The sequence below is a fragment of the Balaenoptera physalus genome (assembly GCF_965194825.1).
Source record: "Balaenoptera physalus genome assembly, chromosome: 2".
NCBI classification, from domain to species: domain Eukaryota; kingdom Metazoa; phylum Chordata; class Mammalia; order Artiodactyla; family Balaenopteridae; genus Balaenoptera; species Balaenoptera physalus.
The window spans coordinates 116,612,829-116,631,117 of NC_138883.1; the positions used below are offsets into that span (position 1 = coordinate 116,612,829).

Sequence of the window (18,289 nt, forward strand, 5' to 3'; positions counted from 1 at the left end):
GCTTCCCTGGTGGCGCAGTGGTTGAGAATCTGCCTGCCAATGCAGGGGACGCGGGTTCGAGCCCTGGTCTGGGAAGATCCCACATGCCGCGGAGCAACTCGGCCCGTGAGCCACAATTACTGAGCCTGCGCGTCTGGAGCCTGTGTTCCGCAACAAGAGAGGCCATGATAGCGAGAGGCCCGCGCACCGCGATGCAGAGTGGCTCCCGCACCGTGATGAAGAGTGGCCCCCACTTGCCACAACTAGAGAAAGCCCTCGCACAGAAACGAAGACCCAACACAGCCATACATACATACATACATACATACATACATACATACATAAATAAAAAGAATGTAAGCAGACCAGAATAGCATTAAAAAAATAAAAAATAGAGAGAGGGAAAAAAAATAAAAAATAAAAAAAAAATAAAAAATTTAAAAAAAATTTAAAATAAGCAGCAGTAGGTGCTTGCAAGTTAGGCGATTTGCCAAGGGCACATAGTTAAAGAAGTGATTAATAAACATTCTCTGGCTGACTCCTGAATAAATCATGTTTCAGATCCTGAGTCCTCTACTGAGATAGGTCTTCAAGCAGGGTGAGGGGTAAGCAACGATAGCTCAAGGAAGTAAGACTGGAATTTTTCATAAACCAGGCCCAGACTACCCACACACATCTTGACCAAGCTGAGCTTCTTGGGTTCAGCAGTGAGAAGACAGGCTGGTTGAGGACCGCAGGCCAAGATAATCTAGGCCCAGGAATTCAAAATGGAACACAATTATTTTGCCCCTCACTAAAAACGATGCTTCTGCAACCTATTCTTCCCCAATCACTGTATTTTTCCTCCTTATGTATCCCTCCGTCCTCCGCATACCCCTTCACAAGAAAAATAATTCTACTACAAAACTCTCTTCCTGCATTGTATTCTTCCTCTTTGCTTTTAAGACAATATATGTAAGTCTTCTGCAGGACTATGCCTTGTCCTTGTCATGGGAAAGGTTAAAGTGTACACAGCCACTAGTCCAATCAGAGTGGAGAAAACTAATCAGCATTACTCTTCTCCCCAGCCAGGCTGCCCCTTATCAGTTTTCTTCCTACACTCTCTAGATGCATTTCCAATGCATCTCCAATTTTGTGATGGGTTAAGGGCAGCTTGAGTTAGGACCACAGCATAATGTGATCCTCCTTTCCGTGGAATCACATGCTAATATTCCAAATCTGAAACTTGAAAGGAAAGACAATCAATTCTAAATGAAACCTGCAAATCATCTCCTTTTTGATGATCTTAGAAATAAACAAAAACCATGCCGCATTTTTACAAACTTTTATACAAAGAAGCCCTTTCAAGTTAATTTTAAAATATCCAACAAATAATTAAGTATCTACTATGTTCCGGGCGTAAGTATAGAAGGAATGGCCAAAGGAGGCATTTTAGGAGATTCAGATTATAATGAATTATGCTACTTATTAACTTGGTCACTTAATATCTGAGGATGAGCAAATCAAATATTGATAATGGCTGCAGAAGGATGCAGATACTCATACAGTAATCTTCTTTCCATTCTAGAATAAAAGCGCTGGGGAAGGGTGGTGGGAATTATTTTGTTCAGGGACAATGGCATCCTAAGTAACTCATAGGGATGTGCGTGTGAACATCAGAACAGGATTGGAACTTTATAATAACCATTAAGGACTATGGATTCAATCAACTAGTTTCAGGAAAAGCAAAGAAGAATGCAGTCATATGACATAATCAGATTTAGTCACTTTACCTGGGCTTTATCAACTCCATCAAGCACCCCAAAAAGTATATGGAGCAACATTAGTTGGGTGCAATCCCAAATAAGCAGATCTTTGATTTGCAAACACGATGTGGCTTAATAATCAAAACAGAGAACTAGGCTTATTCAAATATCTAAAATAATTCCATTTAACAGGTTTAACAACATGCAACACACACACTCCAGTTGGCAGAAACACCTGTCAATTACAAAATAGGTAGCAAATACTAAACACTTCCACAAATCATTTACAATTAATGACTACAGCTAACCCTTGGAGGAAAATTCAGAATAGAGTTGAACCTCAACACTAGACTTGTTCTTTAGAAAATGTAAGTATGAACTTCACTGAATTCCAGGATCAGATCAAAACCAGAAGTTGTGCTGGATTAAGAAAGACACTGGCCCATGGGACTTCCCTGGTGGCGCACTGGTTAAGAATCAGCCTGCCAATGCAGAGGACACAGCTTTGAGCCTTGGTCCGGGAAGATCCCACATGTCGCGGAGCAACTAAGCCCATGCACCACAACTACAGTGCCTGCGCTCTAGAGCCTGTGAGCCACAACTACTGAGCCCATGTGCCACAACTACTGAACCCCACGTGCCTACAGCCCGTGCTCTGCAACAAGAGAAGCCACTGCAATGAGAAGCCCGCACACCACGATGAAGAGTAGCCCCCGCTCGCTGCAACTAGAGAAAGCCCGCATGCCACAATGAAGACCCAATGCAGCCAAAAATTTAAAAAAATTAAAAAAAAAAGAAAAGAAAGACACTGGCCCATGGGACTTCCCTGGTGGCACAGTGGTTAAGAATCCACCTGCCAATGCAGGGGACACGGGTTCGAGCCCTGGTCTGGGAAGATCCCACATGCTGCGGAGCAACTAGGCCCATGCACCACAACTACTGAGCCTGAGCTCTAGAGCCCGCGAGCCACAACTACTGAGCCCACGCGCCACAACTACTGAAGTCCACGCGCCTAGAGCCCATGCTCCGCAACAAGAGAAGCCACTGCAATGAGAAGCCCACGCACCACAACAAAGAGTAGCCCCTGCTCACAGCAACTACAGAAAGCCCATGTGCAGCAACGAAGACCCAACACAGCCAAAAAATAAATTAAATTAAAAAAAAAAAGACACTGGAGGAGAGATTGGTTCAACATGGCAGAGTAGAAGGACGTGCACTCACTCCCTCTTGTGAGAGCACCAGAATCACAACTAACTGCTGAACAATCATCAACAGGATGACACTGGAACTCACCAAAAAAGATACCCCACATCCAAAGACAAAGGAGAAGCCACAATGAGATGGTAGGAGGGGCACAATCACAATAAAATCAAATCCCGTAACTGCTGGGTAGATGACTCACAAACTGGAGAACACTTATACCACAGAAGTCCATCCACTGGAGTGAAGGTTCTGAGCCCGACGTCAGCCTGCCCAATCTGCGGGTCTGGCAACGGGAGGAGGAATTCCTAGAGAATCAGACTTTGAAGGCTAGCAGGACTTGACTGCAGGACTTCAACAGGTCTGGAGGAAATAGAGACTCCATTCTTGGAGGGCACACACAAAGTAGTGTGCACATCGGGATCCAGGGGAAGGAGCAGTGACCCCATAGGAGACTGAACCAGACCTACCTGCTAGTGTTGGAGGGTCTCCTGCAGAGGCAGGGGGTGGCTGTGGCTCACCATGGGGACAAGAACACTGGCAGCAGAAGTTCTGGGAAGTACTCCTTGGTGTGAGCCCTCCCAGAGTCCACCATTAGCCCCACCAAAGAGCTGGGCAGGCTCCAGTGTTGGGTTGCCTCAGGCCAAACAACCAACAGGGAGGGAACCCAGCCCCACCCATCAGCAGACAAGCAGATTAAAGTTTTACTGAGCTCTACCCACCACCAGTCCCTCCCATCAGGAAGCTTGCACAAGCCTCTTAGATAGCCTCATCCACCAGAGGGCAGACAGCAAAAGCAGGAAGAACTACAATTCTGAAGCCTGTGAAAGGAAAACCACATTCACAGAAAAATAGACAAAATGAAAAGGCAGAGGACTTTGTACCAGATGAAGGAACAAGATAAAACCCCAGAAAACAACTAAATGAAGTGCAGATAGGCAACCTTCCAGAAAAAGAATTCAGAATAATGATAGTGAAGATGATCCAGGACCTCAGAAAAAGAATGGAGGCAAAGATCGAGAAGATGAAAGAAATGTTTAACAAAGACCTAGAAGAATTAAAGAACAAACAAACAGAGATGAGCAATACAATAACTGAAATGGAAAATACACTAGAAGGAATCAGTAGCAGAATAAGTGAGGCACAAGAACGGATAAGTGACCTGGAAAACAGAATGGTGGAATTCACTGCCATGGAACAGAATAAAGAAAAAAGAATGAAAAGAAATGAAGACAGCCTAAGAGACCTCTGGGACAACATTAAACGCAACAACATTTGCATTATAGAGGTCCCAGAAGGAGAAGAGAGAGAGAAAGGACTGGAGAAAATATTTGAACAGATTATACTCAAAAACTTCCCTAACATGGGAAAGGAAATAGCCATCCAAGTCCAGGAAGTGCAGAGTCCCAGACAGGATAAACCCAAGGAGAAACACGCCGAGACACATAGTAATCAAATTGACAAACATTAAAGGCAAAGAAAAATTATCGAAAGCAACAAGGGAAAAACGACAAATAACATACAAAGGAACTACCATAAGGTTAACAGGTGATTTCTCAGCAGAAACTCTACAAGCCAGAAGGGAGTGGCATGATATATTTAAAGTGATGAAAGGGAAGAACCTACAACCAAGATTACTCTACCCGGCAAGGATCCCATTCACATTCGATGGAGAAATCAAAAGCCTTACAGACAAGCAAAAGCTAAGAGAATTCAGCACCACCAAACCAGCTCTACAACAAATGCTAAAGGAACTTCTCTAAGTGGGAAACACAAGAAAAGAAAAGGACCTACAAAAACAAACCCAAAACACTTAAGAAAATGGTAATAGGAACATACATATCGATAATTACCTTAAACGTGAATGGATTAAATGCTCCAACCAAAAGACACAAGCTTGCTGAATGGATACAAAAACAAGACCCATATATATGCTGTCTACAAGAGATCCACTTCAGACCTAGGGATACATACAGACTGAAAGTGAGGGGATGGAAAAAGATATTCCATGCAAATGGAAATCAAAAGAAAGCTGGAGTAGCACTACTCTTATCAGATAAAATAGACTTTAAAATAAAGAATGTTACAAGAGACAAGGAAGGACACTACGTAATGACCAAGGGATCAATCCAAGAAGAAGATATAACAATTATAAATATATATGCACCCAACATAGGAGCACCTCAATACATAAGGCAACTGCTAACAGCTATAAAAGAGGTAATCGACAGTAACACAATAATACTGGGGGACTTTAACACCTCACTTACACCAATGGACAGATCATCCAAACAAAATTATTAAGGAAACACAAGCTTTAAATGACAGAATAGACCAGACAGATTTAATTGATATTTATAGGACATTCCATCCAAAAACAGCAGATTACACTTTCTTCTCAAGTGCACACGGAACATTCTCCAGGATAGATCACATCTTGGTTCACAAATCAATCCTCAGTAAATTTAAGAAAATTTAAATCATATCAAGCATCTCTTCTGACCACAATGCTATGAGATAAGAAATCAATTACAGGGGAAAAAAAGTAAAAAACACAAACACATGGAGGCTAAAGAATACGTTACTAAACAACCAAGACATCACTGAAGAAATCAAAGAGGAAATCAAAAAATACCTCGAGACAAATGACAGTGAAAACACGACGATCCAAAACCTATGGGATGCAGCAAAAGCAGTTCTAAGAGGCAAGTTTATAGCTATACAAGCCTACCTCAAGAAACAAGAACAATCTCAAATAAACAATCTAACCTTACACCTAAAGGAACTAGAGAAAGAAAAACAAAGAAAACCCAAAGGTAGCAGAAGGAAAGAAATCATAAAGATCAGAGCAGAAATAAATGAAATAGAAACAAAGAAAACAATAGCGAAGATCAATAAAACTACAAGCTGGGTCTTTGAGAAGATAAACAAAATTGATAAACCATTAGCCAGACTCATCAAGAGGGAGAGGACTCAAATCAATAAAATGAAAAATGAAAAAGGAGAAATTACAACAGACACCGCAGAAATACAAAGCATCCTAAGGGACTACTACAAGCAACTCTATGCCAATAAAATGGACAACCTGTTAGAAATGGACAAATTCTTAGAAAGGTATAACCTTCCAAAACTGAACCAGGAAGAAATAGAAAATATGAACAGACCAATCACAAGTAATGAAATTGAAACTGGGATTTAAAATCTTCCAACAAAGAAAAGTCCAGGACAAGATGGCTTCACAGGTGAATTCTACCAAACATTTAGAGAAGAGCTAACACCCATCCTTCTCAAACTCTTCCAAAAAATTGCAGAGGAAGGAACACTCCCAAACTCATTCTATGAGGCCACCATCACCCTGATACCAAAACCAGACAAAGATACTACAAAAAAAGAAAATTACAGACCAATAACACTGATGAATACAGATGTAGAAATCCTCAACAAAGTACTAGCAAACAGAATCCAACAACACACTAAAAGGATCATACACCATGATCAAATGGTATTTATCCCAGGGATGCAAGGATTCTTCAGTATAGGCAAATCAATCAATGTGATACACCATATTAACAAATTGAAGAATAAAAACCATATGATCATCTCAATAGATGCAGAAAAAGCTTTTGACAAAATTCAACACCCATTTATGATAAAAACTTTTCAGAAAGTGGGCATAGAGGCAACCTACCTCAACACAATAAAGGCCATATACGACAAACCCACAGCAAACATCATTGTCAATGGTGAAAAACTGAAAGCATTTCCTCAAAGATCAGGAACAAGACAAGGATGTCCACGCTCGCCACTATTATTCAACATAGTTTTGGAAGCCCCAGCCATGGCAATCAGAGAAGAAATAGAAATAAAAGGAATACAAATTGGAAAAGAAGAAGTAAAACTGTCACTGTTTGCAGATGACATGATACTATACATAGAGAATCCTAAAGATGCCACCAGAAAACTACTAGAGCTAATCAATGAATTTGGTAAAGTTGCAGGATACCAAATAAATGCACAGAAATCTCTTGCAGTCCTATACACTAACAATAAAAGATCAGAAAGAGAAATTAAGGAAATAATCCCATTCACCACTGCAATAAAAAGAATAAAATACCTAGGAATAAACCTACCTAAGGAGGTAAAAGACCTGTACTCAGAAAACTATAAGACACTGATGAAAGAAGTCAAAGATGACAGAAACAGATGGAGAGATATACCATGTTCTTGGATTGGAAGAATCAACATTGTGAAAATGACTATTCTACGCAAAGCAATCTACAGATTCAACGCAATCCCTATTAAATTACCAATGGCATTTTTTACAGAACTAGAATAAAAAAATCTTAAAATCTGTATGGAGACACAGAAGACCCCAAATAGCCAAAGCAGTCTTGAGGGAAAAAAACAGAGCTGGAGGAATCAGACTCCCTGACTTCAGACTATACTACAAAGCTACAGTCATCAAAACAATATGGTACTGGCACAAAAACAGAAATATAGATCAATGGAACAGGATAGAAAGCCCAGAGATAAACCGACGCACCTATGGTCAACTAATCTATGACAAAGGAGGCAAGGATATATAATGGAGAAAAGACAGTCTCTTCAATAAGTGGTGCTGGGAAAACTGGACAGCTACATGTAAAAGAATGAAATTAGAACACTCCCTAACCCCATGCACAAAAATAAACTCAAAATGGATTAGAGACCTAAAAGAAAGACTGGACACTATAAAAGTCTTAGAGGAAAACACAGAAAGAACACTCTTTGACATAAATCACAGCAAGATCATATATAAACAGCTCATGCAGCTCAATATTAAAAAAACAAACAACCCAATCCAAAAATGGGCAGAAGACCTAAACAGACATTTCTCCAAAGAAGACATACAGATGGCCAAGAAGCACATGAAAAGCTGCTCAACATCACTAATTATTAGAGAAATGCAAATCAAAACTACAATAAGGAATCACATCACACCAGTCAGAACGGACATCATCAGAAAATCTACAAACAACAAATGCTGGAGAGGGTGTGGAGAAAAGGGAACCCTCTTGCACTGTTGGTGGGAATGTAAATTGATACAGCCACTATGGAGATCAGTATGGAGATCAGTATGGAGGTTCCTTAAAAAACTAAAAATAGAATTACCATATGACCCAGCAATCCCACTACTGAGCATATACCAGAGAAAACCATAATTCAAAAAGACACATGCACCCCAATGTTCACTGCAGCACTATTTACAATAGCCAGGTCATGGAAGCAACCGAAATGCCCATCGACAGATGAATGGATAAAGAAGATGTGATGTGCTACATATAGACTATGGAATATTACTCAGCCATAAAAAGGAACGAAATTGGGTCATTTGTAGAGATGTGGATGGATTTAGAGACTGTCATAGAGAGTGAAGTAAGTCAGAAAGAGAAAAACAAATATCGTATATTAACGCATATATGTGGAACCTAGAAAAATGGTACAGATGAACTGGTTTGCAGGGCAGAAAAAGAGACACAGATGTAGAGAACAAACATATGGACACCAAAGGGGGAAAGTGGGGGGTGGTGGTGGTGGGATGAATTGGGAGATTGGGATTGACATATATACACTAATATGTATAAAATAGATAACTAATAAGAACCTGCTGTATAAAAAAATAAATAAAATTCCAATATTAAAAAAAAAAAAGAAAGAAAGACACTGGCCCAAAGCCTACAAGGAAGGAAGTTATCTGGAGAAGCTTTAGCTAAGTTTTAACTTGCATATGTTGTTTTCTTTACTAAAATCAACCCCATAGGGAAATATACTACAGTTTGGGCTTTGTTGATGTTGTTTTCCTCCATAGATTCTTCCTTCTTTTTGCAGAAACAGGATTATGGCTCAAGTCATTTGAAAGCCTATCCAGGAACCTGTATTCCAAAGAGAAGACTCCATAGGAGGAACATCAGAGAAGGAAGTTACTTGTCTATCTTTGGCAATGTTCATCCAAAACACCTTTCATTATGTCAGTGGATAAGACCCCTCAACTAATAGAGCAAATTCATTTACAGGGAGGTAATAAATTGAAATAAACATTTTATTTAGTTTCTTATCTGTCTCTAAATCTGTTTCATTAGGGAATTTACAGCACACCATTGTCACATAACCTCCCTATTTCTCTTTTCTTGATTCAACTCTAGTCCTATAGCAATGCAGGTAAAGGCTTAATTTTTAGAATTACAGGAATTATCCTAATTTATATAATACTAGTAAACATTCTAAGTACCTTTTAAGCCTTTTATTTTATTAAAGTATAGTTGATTTATAATGTTGTTAGTTTCTGGTGTATAGCAAAGTGATTCAGTTATATATATATATCGATACATATATTCTTTTTCATATTCTTTTCCATTAGGGTTTATTACAGGATATTGAATGTAGTTCCCTGTGTCTGTTAAGCATTTTAAGCACACTGTATCCTTTTGCTTCATATTCCCCAGTTGGACTGCAAAGCTTGGGACTGGGTCATATATTTTTCCTGTAACCACCAAGTGCCCAGCCCTGGAATAGGCACATACCAAACCACCAATTAGGTGACAGATTTAAGTCAGTCTCTAACTTTTCTATACCAAAATAAACATATTCTGAGTGCCAGTTTTATGTGAAGCATTCTATTACTTGTCATGAAGGATTCAGAGAAGTATGTGATCGACCATGGACACAAAGAGCATACCTTTTATCCTCCTTGGCCTAATGCATCTTACCAGTGAAGAACTACCTTTAATGCTATTTCTTTCCCTAAATCATCTGTCACACTCTAAGTGCCATTTTTTTGATTAAATACTTTTAATGCTACATATCAAATGACAACACTTTTTAAACATCTTTTTAAAAATTAATTAATTAATTATATATATATATTTTTTGGCTGCATTGGGTCTTCATTGCTGCGTGCGGCCTTTCTCTAGTGGTGGTGAGCACGGGCTAATCTTTGTTGTGATGCGTGGGCTTCTCGTTGAGGTGGATTCTCTTGTTGCGGAGCACAGGCTCTAGGCACGCGGGCTTCAGCAGTCGTGGCATGCGGGCTCAGTAGTTGTGGCTCGCGGGCTCTGGAGCACAGGCTCAATAGTTGTGGCGCACGGGCTTAGTTGCTCCACGGCATGTGGGATCTTCCCGGACCAGGGCTCGAACCCATATTCCCTGCATTGGCAGGTGGACTCTTAACCACTGCACCACCAGGGAAGTCCCTCATATGAGAACTTCTGAAAGTAATTTAAGCATACTTGAAACGCTAGAAAAAATGACACTACCGTATGGCTCAACCATAAATATGGCTTCCCTCCATAAACACCTATACCTCATAACCAGAGAACTAGATTCCAGGAAAGTTTCGAGAAAATTCTAAATTTTGAGCCCATAAGGTAGAATTTTATTTCTTTGCATTGCTGACTCTATTCATGACTCTACTCTTCTATTTGCTGTGAAATAATCACCCTCAAACACAATTTTCAGCAGCTGCCTTAAAGAAAACTGCCAGCCCCTGCAATTTCAGATGAAACCCATATCCAAAGCACTCCCGACTCATCATTTCAATCCCACACTCTCCCCAACCTCACCCCTCCCCAGCCCCCCCCCCCACCCTCATTGCACACACCAGCCAAGCACTTTGAGCTCAATCATAACCCTTTGTGCTTCTGCCTAAGCCTGCCTTCCTTCCTCGAATACCGTCCTTTCCGTCCTGGCCAATTTCTGTCCATCCACCACCTCACTTTAAGTGGCTGCTCAAAACACATTTCCTTATGCAAGTGTTCTATGATTTTTCTCACAGTTTAAGCATTTACCTAATATGTTATGTGTCAGATACTTTTATGTAATTTTGCATCTCTCTCTTGTCTTACCAATTTTGAGTGTCAGCTCTGGTCTCCTCTCCCCAACCCTGGTCACAGCCTCACTAGGACCCTGGACACCTGAACACAGTAAGATATCTACTGGCACCGTATTTTCAGTAATTTGCTATCCTGAATGAACTGTAGTCCTAAAGCAGACATTTTTGGTGAAATACATAGCCCGAGGGCAGGATTCCGGATAAGCCCTGGCCGCAGAAGTCAGCTCGGTGAAGAAGTGAATGGAGGTGGGGGACTAATCCTTGGGGAGGCTGAGAGGACAGCTGGAGAAAAAGGGCAGGTGGAAGTGGAGGCTAGAGGACTGGGATAGACTAGAGGGTTGGTCAACAGCCAAAGGAAGGGCGTTTCAGGAGGTTTGGGGGAGCTGTCCCAAGGCAGGCCCTCTCGGAGCCCGGGAACGAGACGGGGCAGGTCCGACTCACCCATGGGTTGGGGAAAGTGGAAGGACACGGAACCGAAGAGCAGGTCACGGTAGCGTTGGAAGGCCTCGTCGAGGACGGAGCAGCCCACCTGCGCGGCCGAACTGACGTGGTACTGGAATTGGAAGCTGTGCGGGAAGATGGTGTAGCGCCGCTCGGAGGTTTGAATGTACTGGGGCCATGGCCACAGGGCCGTCGCCCGCCCGGCGAACGCTGCCGCCAGCAGCAGCGAAAACCAGAGCGTGGAGCCTACCATGGCCCGCCGGTCTCCTCTCTCCCAGCGGGCCGAGCCACGTGACACCCTGGTCAGGTGAGCCGCCCCCGCGTGACAACCGGCGCGTCACGTGACCGGAGGCAGCTCTTAAGCAGCGAGCCCGGAGGACCGATTCCCCGTCGCTCCAGTCCCGGCGTGAGCCCGGAGCTCCTGTGGCGCGCAGTGGATGGTGCGGGACATCGGCGATGGTTCAGGTGCAGGCGGTTCACGGGCCTGGTGGAGCAGTAGCTAAATGCACCACCGCAGGTGCCAGGCCTGCGATCACAGAACTATAAGCGCACCAGAGGGTAGAAGCCCCACGTGGGGAGGCCGAGTGGGCGAGCGAGAAAGGGAAGTTTCCCGAATCGTGAACACGGAATAAGAGATCGCGAGGCCTGCTGGGAGGTAAAGGACGTCCCAGGCCCAGGGAACTTAAGAAACAAAAAAATGGAGGCTTAAAAGCACAACTCCTTTTGATGCTGTGGGTCAGAAAGGGACTGGAATTAGGTGGTAAGAATGGCTCAGCTAGAGAGGGCATCATAAGATCACAAAAATGGGATATACCCACGACTGGGGAAAAAATGTGTACTTTCACAGCAAGCTTGAGGCGTCCCATTTCCAGCCTCTGGTGTAGGCTCTTCCTTTAATGGTTGATAATATCCTAGTAACCGCCCCCAAATCCTCTCCTCACAGACAAAACTCCGCGAACAGGGAGGTCCTGTACTTACTGCAAGCAGTAAGACATTGCTTGAACTTTGGGTGCAAGCTGGAGAATACCCAGAGATAAGACAGGTCTTACACCCAGAGAGAAGTTCCGCAGGGGTTTACATAGGAAGTCCCAGAGTCAGGACTTAATTTTGTGGGCAATTGAAAATCAGCCCAAAGATTTGCATTTTAGAAATCTCATGTTGAATAGTCGGATGATAAGAAACCAGTTAGGGAGGCCTTCTTTTTTTTTTTTTTTTTTTTAATTGGAGGTGGAAGATAATAAGATCTTGAACTATAGCAGTGGGAAAGGAAGAGAGCTGTAGATCCAGGAAATAGTGGATCTGCTCAGAAGCAGAGGGGTTAATACATGAGAGGCTTGAGGGCTGATCAGTGAGAACACAGTTATTTACTGAGTCAGGGACCCTGTCTTCCTTGCTCACCACTATATTATCAGAGCACAGTACCAGGAGACAGAAGTAATTTACATAGAAGAGTCACAAAATGAAGGAACTGGACCCAAATAAGGAGACTGTAAAAATTACTAATGAAAATACTTAGAGATTATTGTTGAGAGAATATTCCAAACATATTATTCCAGTTATCCTCTCTCTGACAGTATATCAGACAATCAGAAAAGTAATGCACAACCATTAAAAGTTAAAAAAAATCATCATAATACAAGTAAATGTTCAGAGCCTAGCATAGAAATAGTAGCAAAAATTAAAATTAACAGTTATTTAACATTTTAAACTCTTTAGATTTGTATATACACAACATTGCCATCAATTTTGACAGTAGATGAATAACAAAAATAATGACACAGATAATATATAGTATATAATATCTGGTTGTTTTCTCTATTTTTCTGTTTACTAAAGACAACTTGTTAAATGAATAAAACATGATTTAATTTCTATATCTATAGCATCTAATAAAATTACATATCAGAAAAAGAATTCACTGTCAGACAATGTGTCCAGATTTTTGGTTCATAAAGTAGAGTCATCAGTGTAGAAGGAGAGAGGAGGGAATGACTAATTTTGCCTGGGGAAGTCTTTCAAAGAGGAAGTGGCTTGAGCTGGCTTCCAGAACATGAGTTGGCAGGGAAGGGGAGCATGGAGGTGTGGAAGAAGATGGCATATTGAGCATAGGGTTTTTGGGGATAGCAAGGCGAAAATGTGCCGTGATTATCTCACTTCTACCATATTCCCTTCTCCTTGGAATGCCTTTCCCACCTCCCACTCCCACCACTTACTTGAAGGTCTAAAGTTATATTTTACCACCCTGTAAATCTCTGACTTCTCACACCTGAGTAAGATCCCATAGCCCTCTGAGCTTATCTCCATCAGAGCACTTACCTCAATATTGTAATTGCCTGTCCATTTGTGTGTATCCCTTAAGTAAAAGTTCCTTAAGGGCAGGTTCTGTGTTCACTGTTGTATTCCTAGCCCTGGGCACAGTGTCTGGCACATAGTAGATTCTTAATAAAGACTTGTTAAATAAGTGAAAGGCCCGGAATATCTCTTCTCCTATTTAGCATCTACTTATCCTTCAGGTCTTAGCCTAGACCAGACCAACAAGTATGTTGTGAATGGAGTACCAGTGTGCTGAGACAGTGACCACACCCTCCCCTCAATCCTTGGGGTGGCCAGGCAGAGCCTGGGGTAGCTAGGCATCCTGGTCAGTCATCTCCAGCCAAGAACAATCATCTGTATGTGCTCTGATGTGAGAAACTTTGGGAAGCACTTAGACATCTCCTCTAGGATGTTTCTTTATGGCACCCTCATTATAGCCTCTTTACTTGTCTATGTTCTCCACAGACCACATGCTGAATGAGTGGTATCTTTTCCACAGTTGTATCCTTACTGCCTGAGCCAGGAATCTGCACATAGTAAGTGTTCAGCAAGTATTTGTTGAATGAATGCATGAACGAGGAAGCATTTGTATTAAATTTTGAAAGACAGAATTTCATTGTGTAGAGGAAAGAGCAATCCATGGAGAAGGACTGCAGTCTAGAAGGAAAACTCCATGTAACTTGTTCACTTTAGGATCCCCAGGTTCTGGAACAGCACCTGGCACATCATAGTCATTTAATGGATATTTTTGAATGAATAGAATGAAATGGCAAATGAACCTAGGCAGAGATCTCTGAAGAATCTGGTGTGATACCAGGGATGTGAGCAATTCTGTTTTACTAGAACCAATAGTGCATAAAGAGAAATACGGATAAAAGTAATTTTAGAAAAAGTAAATTGAAGCTGGTTAATGAAGTAAGGAAAGGAGGAAATTATTGATCAAGGTCCTGTGTACTAGATACATGTTATCTTCTTTATCTCTCACAACAACTGTGTGAAATTGAGTATCATCTACATTTTACAGATGAGGAAGCAGGCTCTGACAATTAAAATAACTTGACCAAGGCCCCATGGATAGTTGTCAGAACCAGTATTTGGACCCAGGCCTTCCATGCCAAAATCTATTGCTTTTACATCTATTGTACTTCCTGGAAAGCTAGGCTGAAGATTGTATTGGGATTTTACTCTTGAGTCTATGGGAAGCTAGCGAAATTTCTTTAGCTGAAGAGTGACAAGACCAGAGCTGAAATTTGCTAAGATTAATCCGTTAACGTATATAGGAGTAATCAAATGGGGAAAGCCATGTGCAGGTAGATTGGGGCTGAGGCTGAGGTTGAGGCTGAGGCTGAGCCTGTTGGCTCAGAGCTCTCTAAAACAACCTGACCATTCTCACATGCTATGGGGCTCAGGAAATGCAGACCCCAATTCACCTGAGATCGATGGCTTCATTTTTCCTCTTCCACATTGGCTAGCCAGACCAGTGAGACTTAAGCTTTGTTTAATTTGTCAAAGTTTACAGAAGTGGAGAGGGCCCAAATTATCTATGCTCCCTGACTCTCTTTAGACCCATCCCAGTTCGCATGGAGCCCTCCCTGCCTCTGCTGTACCCTGTTACCTCCAGCTCCTCCCATGCTGTTTCCAGAATTACAGAATGCTATCCAATTTACCACTACTAAACATGTACAGCATTCCTTGGGGATACTAAAAATATTTCTGTGTCCAGTTTGTCTTTTTTTTGAGCCTTATCCCCTCTTCTCTCCTATTTAGTCATATAACTATTCTAGTTATCTTTTCAGGCTTACTCCCTAATTCTTTTTTTTGTTGTTGTTTGCGCCAGGTCTTAGTTGCAGCAGGCAGGCTCCTTAGTTGCAACTTGTGGACTCCTTAGTTGTGGCATGCAAACTCTTAGTTGCGGCATGCATGTGGGATCTAGTTACCTGACTAGGGATCGAATCCAGACCCCCTACTTTGAGAGTGTGGAGTCTTAACCACTGCGCCACCAGGGAAGTCCCTCCCTAACTAATTCTTAACAACTTTCCCTAACTCTAGACATACATTTCTTGCAATAACTGGCCTCATCCTATATCTATCCAATCCTAGCCTACACATAGACTTAAAAAAAAAAATTGCCTGGATATTTACACAGGTGGTTTTCTGTGGGCAGAAAATTAGAAAAACTAAAGCCCTGAGGGAACTTTCAATAGATCTGATGGGACTTCCCTGGTGGTCCAGTGGTTAAGACTCCGTGCTTCCAATGCAGGGGGCTCAGGTTCAATCCCTGGTCAGGGAACTAAGATCCTGCATGCCATGCAGCATGGCCAAAAGATTTTTAAAAACAAAACAGATCTGAGCAAAAGGAGTGACAGTGGGAAAGAGGGATATGGGTCAAATGCAGTAATGTTTCAGATACAAAATGACAGAACTCAGCAACTAACTGGGTGAAGTAGGGATGGGGACAAGGGAAAGAGGAGAGAAAAAGGTGTACCAGTCTGGTTTCCTGAGGGAATCATGGTGCCATTAACTGAATACAAAAGGAAGAGCCAGTTTTGGAAAAAAGATAATGAGCTCTGAGACATGCTGCTTTGGAGGAGACGGAAGGACAGCAGAGTTGGAATGTCCAGCAGGGCCAAGGAAATACAGGCTGGGAGCTCAAAAGAGAGCTCTGGGCATCATCTGCTCAAAGATGACAGTTGAGATCATATGAAATAGTCAAGGGAAAAAGGAAGGAAGGCTAAAAATTAGGGAGAAAGAGGACTTTGGTGAGAGAGAAGTTTGTGAGGGACAAAAGGAGCACAGAGGAGGGATGGCAGCTAGTAGAGTAGGCTGAGCTCAGAGATGTAGATGAGGATAAAGGGCTTACCAGATAATTTGACTTGCCTCTTATCTTTAAATACAGGTCTGTCATGAGAAGCCCTCACACTGTCACAATATGCTGATTTTATCTCCATGACATGGCTTTTGCTTGCAAGGAATAGGGACTCATGTTATTTCAGGGAAAAGAAGGTCTACTGAAGTGATATACGTAACAACCCAAAAAAGCAGAAAACCAAACTTCAGAAAGAGCAGAAATCAAGGGCCTGACTACTCTCATGACTTTTCTGTTCCTCTCTGAATATCTGCTCCTCTGGTCAGTTTTCCTCTTTGCTTGTCAGTTACTTGAACTTCCTTATAATATCTATTCCCTCATGACTTGACATTCATTGCACAAGACTCAAAATTTTCCATGACTTTCTAGCCCCAGGGTCTTCTTATTCTCCTATCTATGCCTCTGGAGACCCCACTATCTTCCAAAGCTCTGTGCAAATCAAGATTCTATTATTTTTGGCCGCGCCGTGAGGCATACGGGTTCTTAGTTCCCCGACCAGTGATCAAACCCGGGAACCTGGGGCCCTGGCAGTGAGAGAGCTGAATCCTAACCAATGGACCACCAGGGAATTCCCAAATCAAGATTCTCTTGATCTCCCCATAAGAACAGAAGAATAGTGCGCATGTTCCATAATTTAACCAATTCCCTATGATGCACATTTAGGTTTCTTCCAAGTTTTCTCAGTTGTAAACCATGCTACAGTGACCATTGTAGAGGGTACTGGTTGCCATGCCAACATCTGTTTTCATCCTTTCTCACCAAGAATACTTGGCTTTTCATTTGGAAATTTCATCCGTCAGTTTGGTAGCTTGGATGAGACTGAGATAGCCCCAGGCCCTCCCTGGTTTAAGCCACGTAATCAGGGCTACTTTCCCCACCCCCTCACTATAAACACCTGGAAACATGGGATAAGATTTTACATTCCCAACAATAATGTGTAAAAATGCCCATTTCATTACTCTCTTCCAACATTAGTATTTATCTTTTTATTGCTACTGTTGATGCCTTGAAATTAATTTTTTAGAAGATGTATCTAATACAATTGACAGATAAGCCTTAGCAAGATAGAAACAGGATACATGACTTCCACATCATTACAGAAAAAGAAGTTGGATCATTCTGGAAAAATAAGAGAGACAGGAGGAAGTAACAAGAATATATAATTAAACAAAAATACAAAGAATAAGAGGGTAGAAATAAGCCCAATCTATCTAAACTATCACCCTATGTGTAAATAGGTTAGATCCCCCCATTAAAAGACGAAGACTCTCAAATTGAGCAAAGAACAGTCTAAATATTGTTGATAAGAGACATTTTTTTAAACATCTTTATTGAAGTATAATTGCCTTACAATGGTGTTAGCTTCTGCTTTATAACAAAGTGAATCAGTTATACATATACAATATGTTCCCATATCTCTTCCCTCTTGCGAGACATTTTAAATGAAACCAAAATGATGACACTAAAAGAATGGTCAGAGATGTACCAGAAAAATGCAAACAAAAAAGAGAGCAAGGAAGGCATTTATTAACATGTGAAAAAACCCAAGACACACAGAAGTTAAATGGAACAAAGAAGAATATTTTTAATGATGAAAGGTACAATTCACAAAGAAGATAGACATCATAAACCATTAGACACCTAACAAATATATATAAAGCAAAAACCAGAAGAAATATAAGGGAAAAGAAAAAATTATAATCATAGACATTTAACATTTCTCTGAGAATATTTTATCAAGTGCAGAGAGAATAAGAATAGGAATATTTTGAATGATATCATTAATAACTTAATTATAATAGGTTTAGAATCTTATATCCCTCACAAATACATTTAAAATTTTGTGTCTCATACGTTGTTATTACATGTCCACAGGAT

The 18,289-nt window shown here is 41.4% G+C and overlaps 1 protein-coding gene across 1 annotated transcript in view; it reads right to left on the reverse strand.

Annotated features, from left to right (window-relative positions):
* HEXA (hexosaminidase subunit alpha) overlaps positions 1 to 11,531 on the reverse strand; it is a 39,526-nt gene extending 27,995 nt beyond the window's left edge. The window contains exon 1 of the mRNA XM_082444053.1: positions 11,233 to 11,531. Within this exon, the coding sequence (XP_082300179.1) occupies positions 11,233 to 11,485 (253 nt within the window). The 5' untranslated portion in view covers positions 11,486 to 11,531. The remainder of the gene's footprint in view (positions 1 to 11,232) is intronic.
* Between the last annotated feature and the right edge of the window lie 6,758 nt (positions 11,532 to 18,289).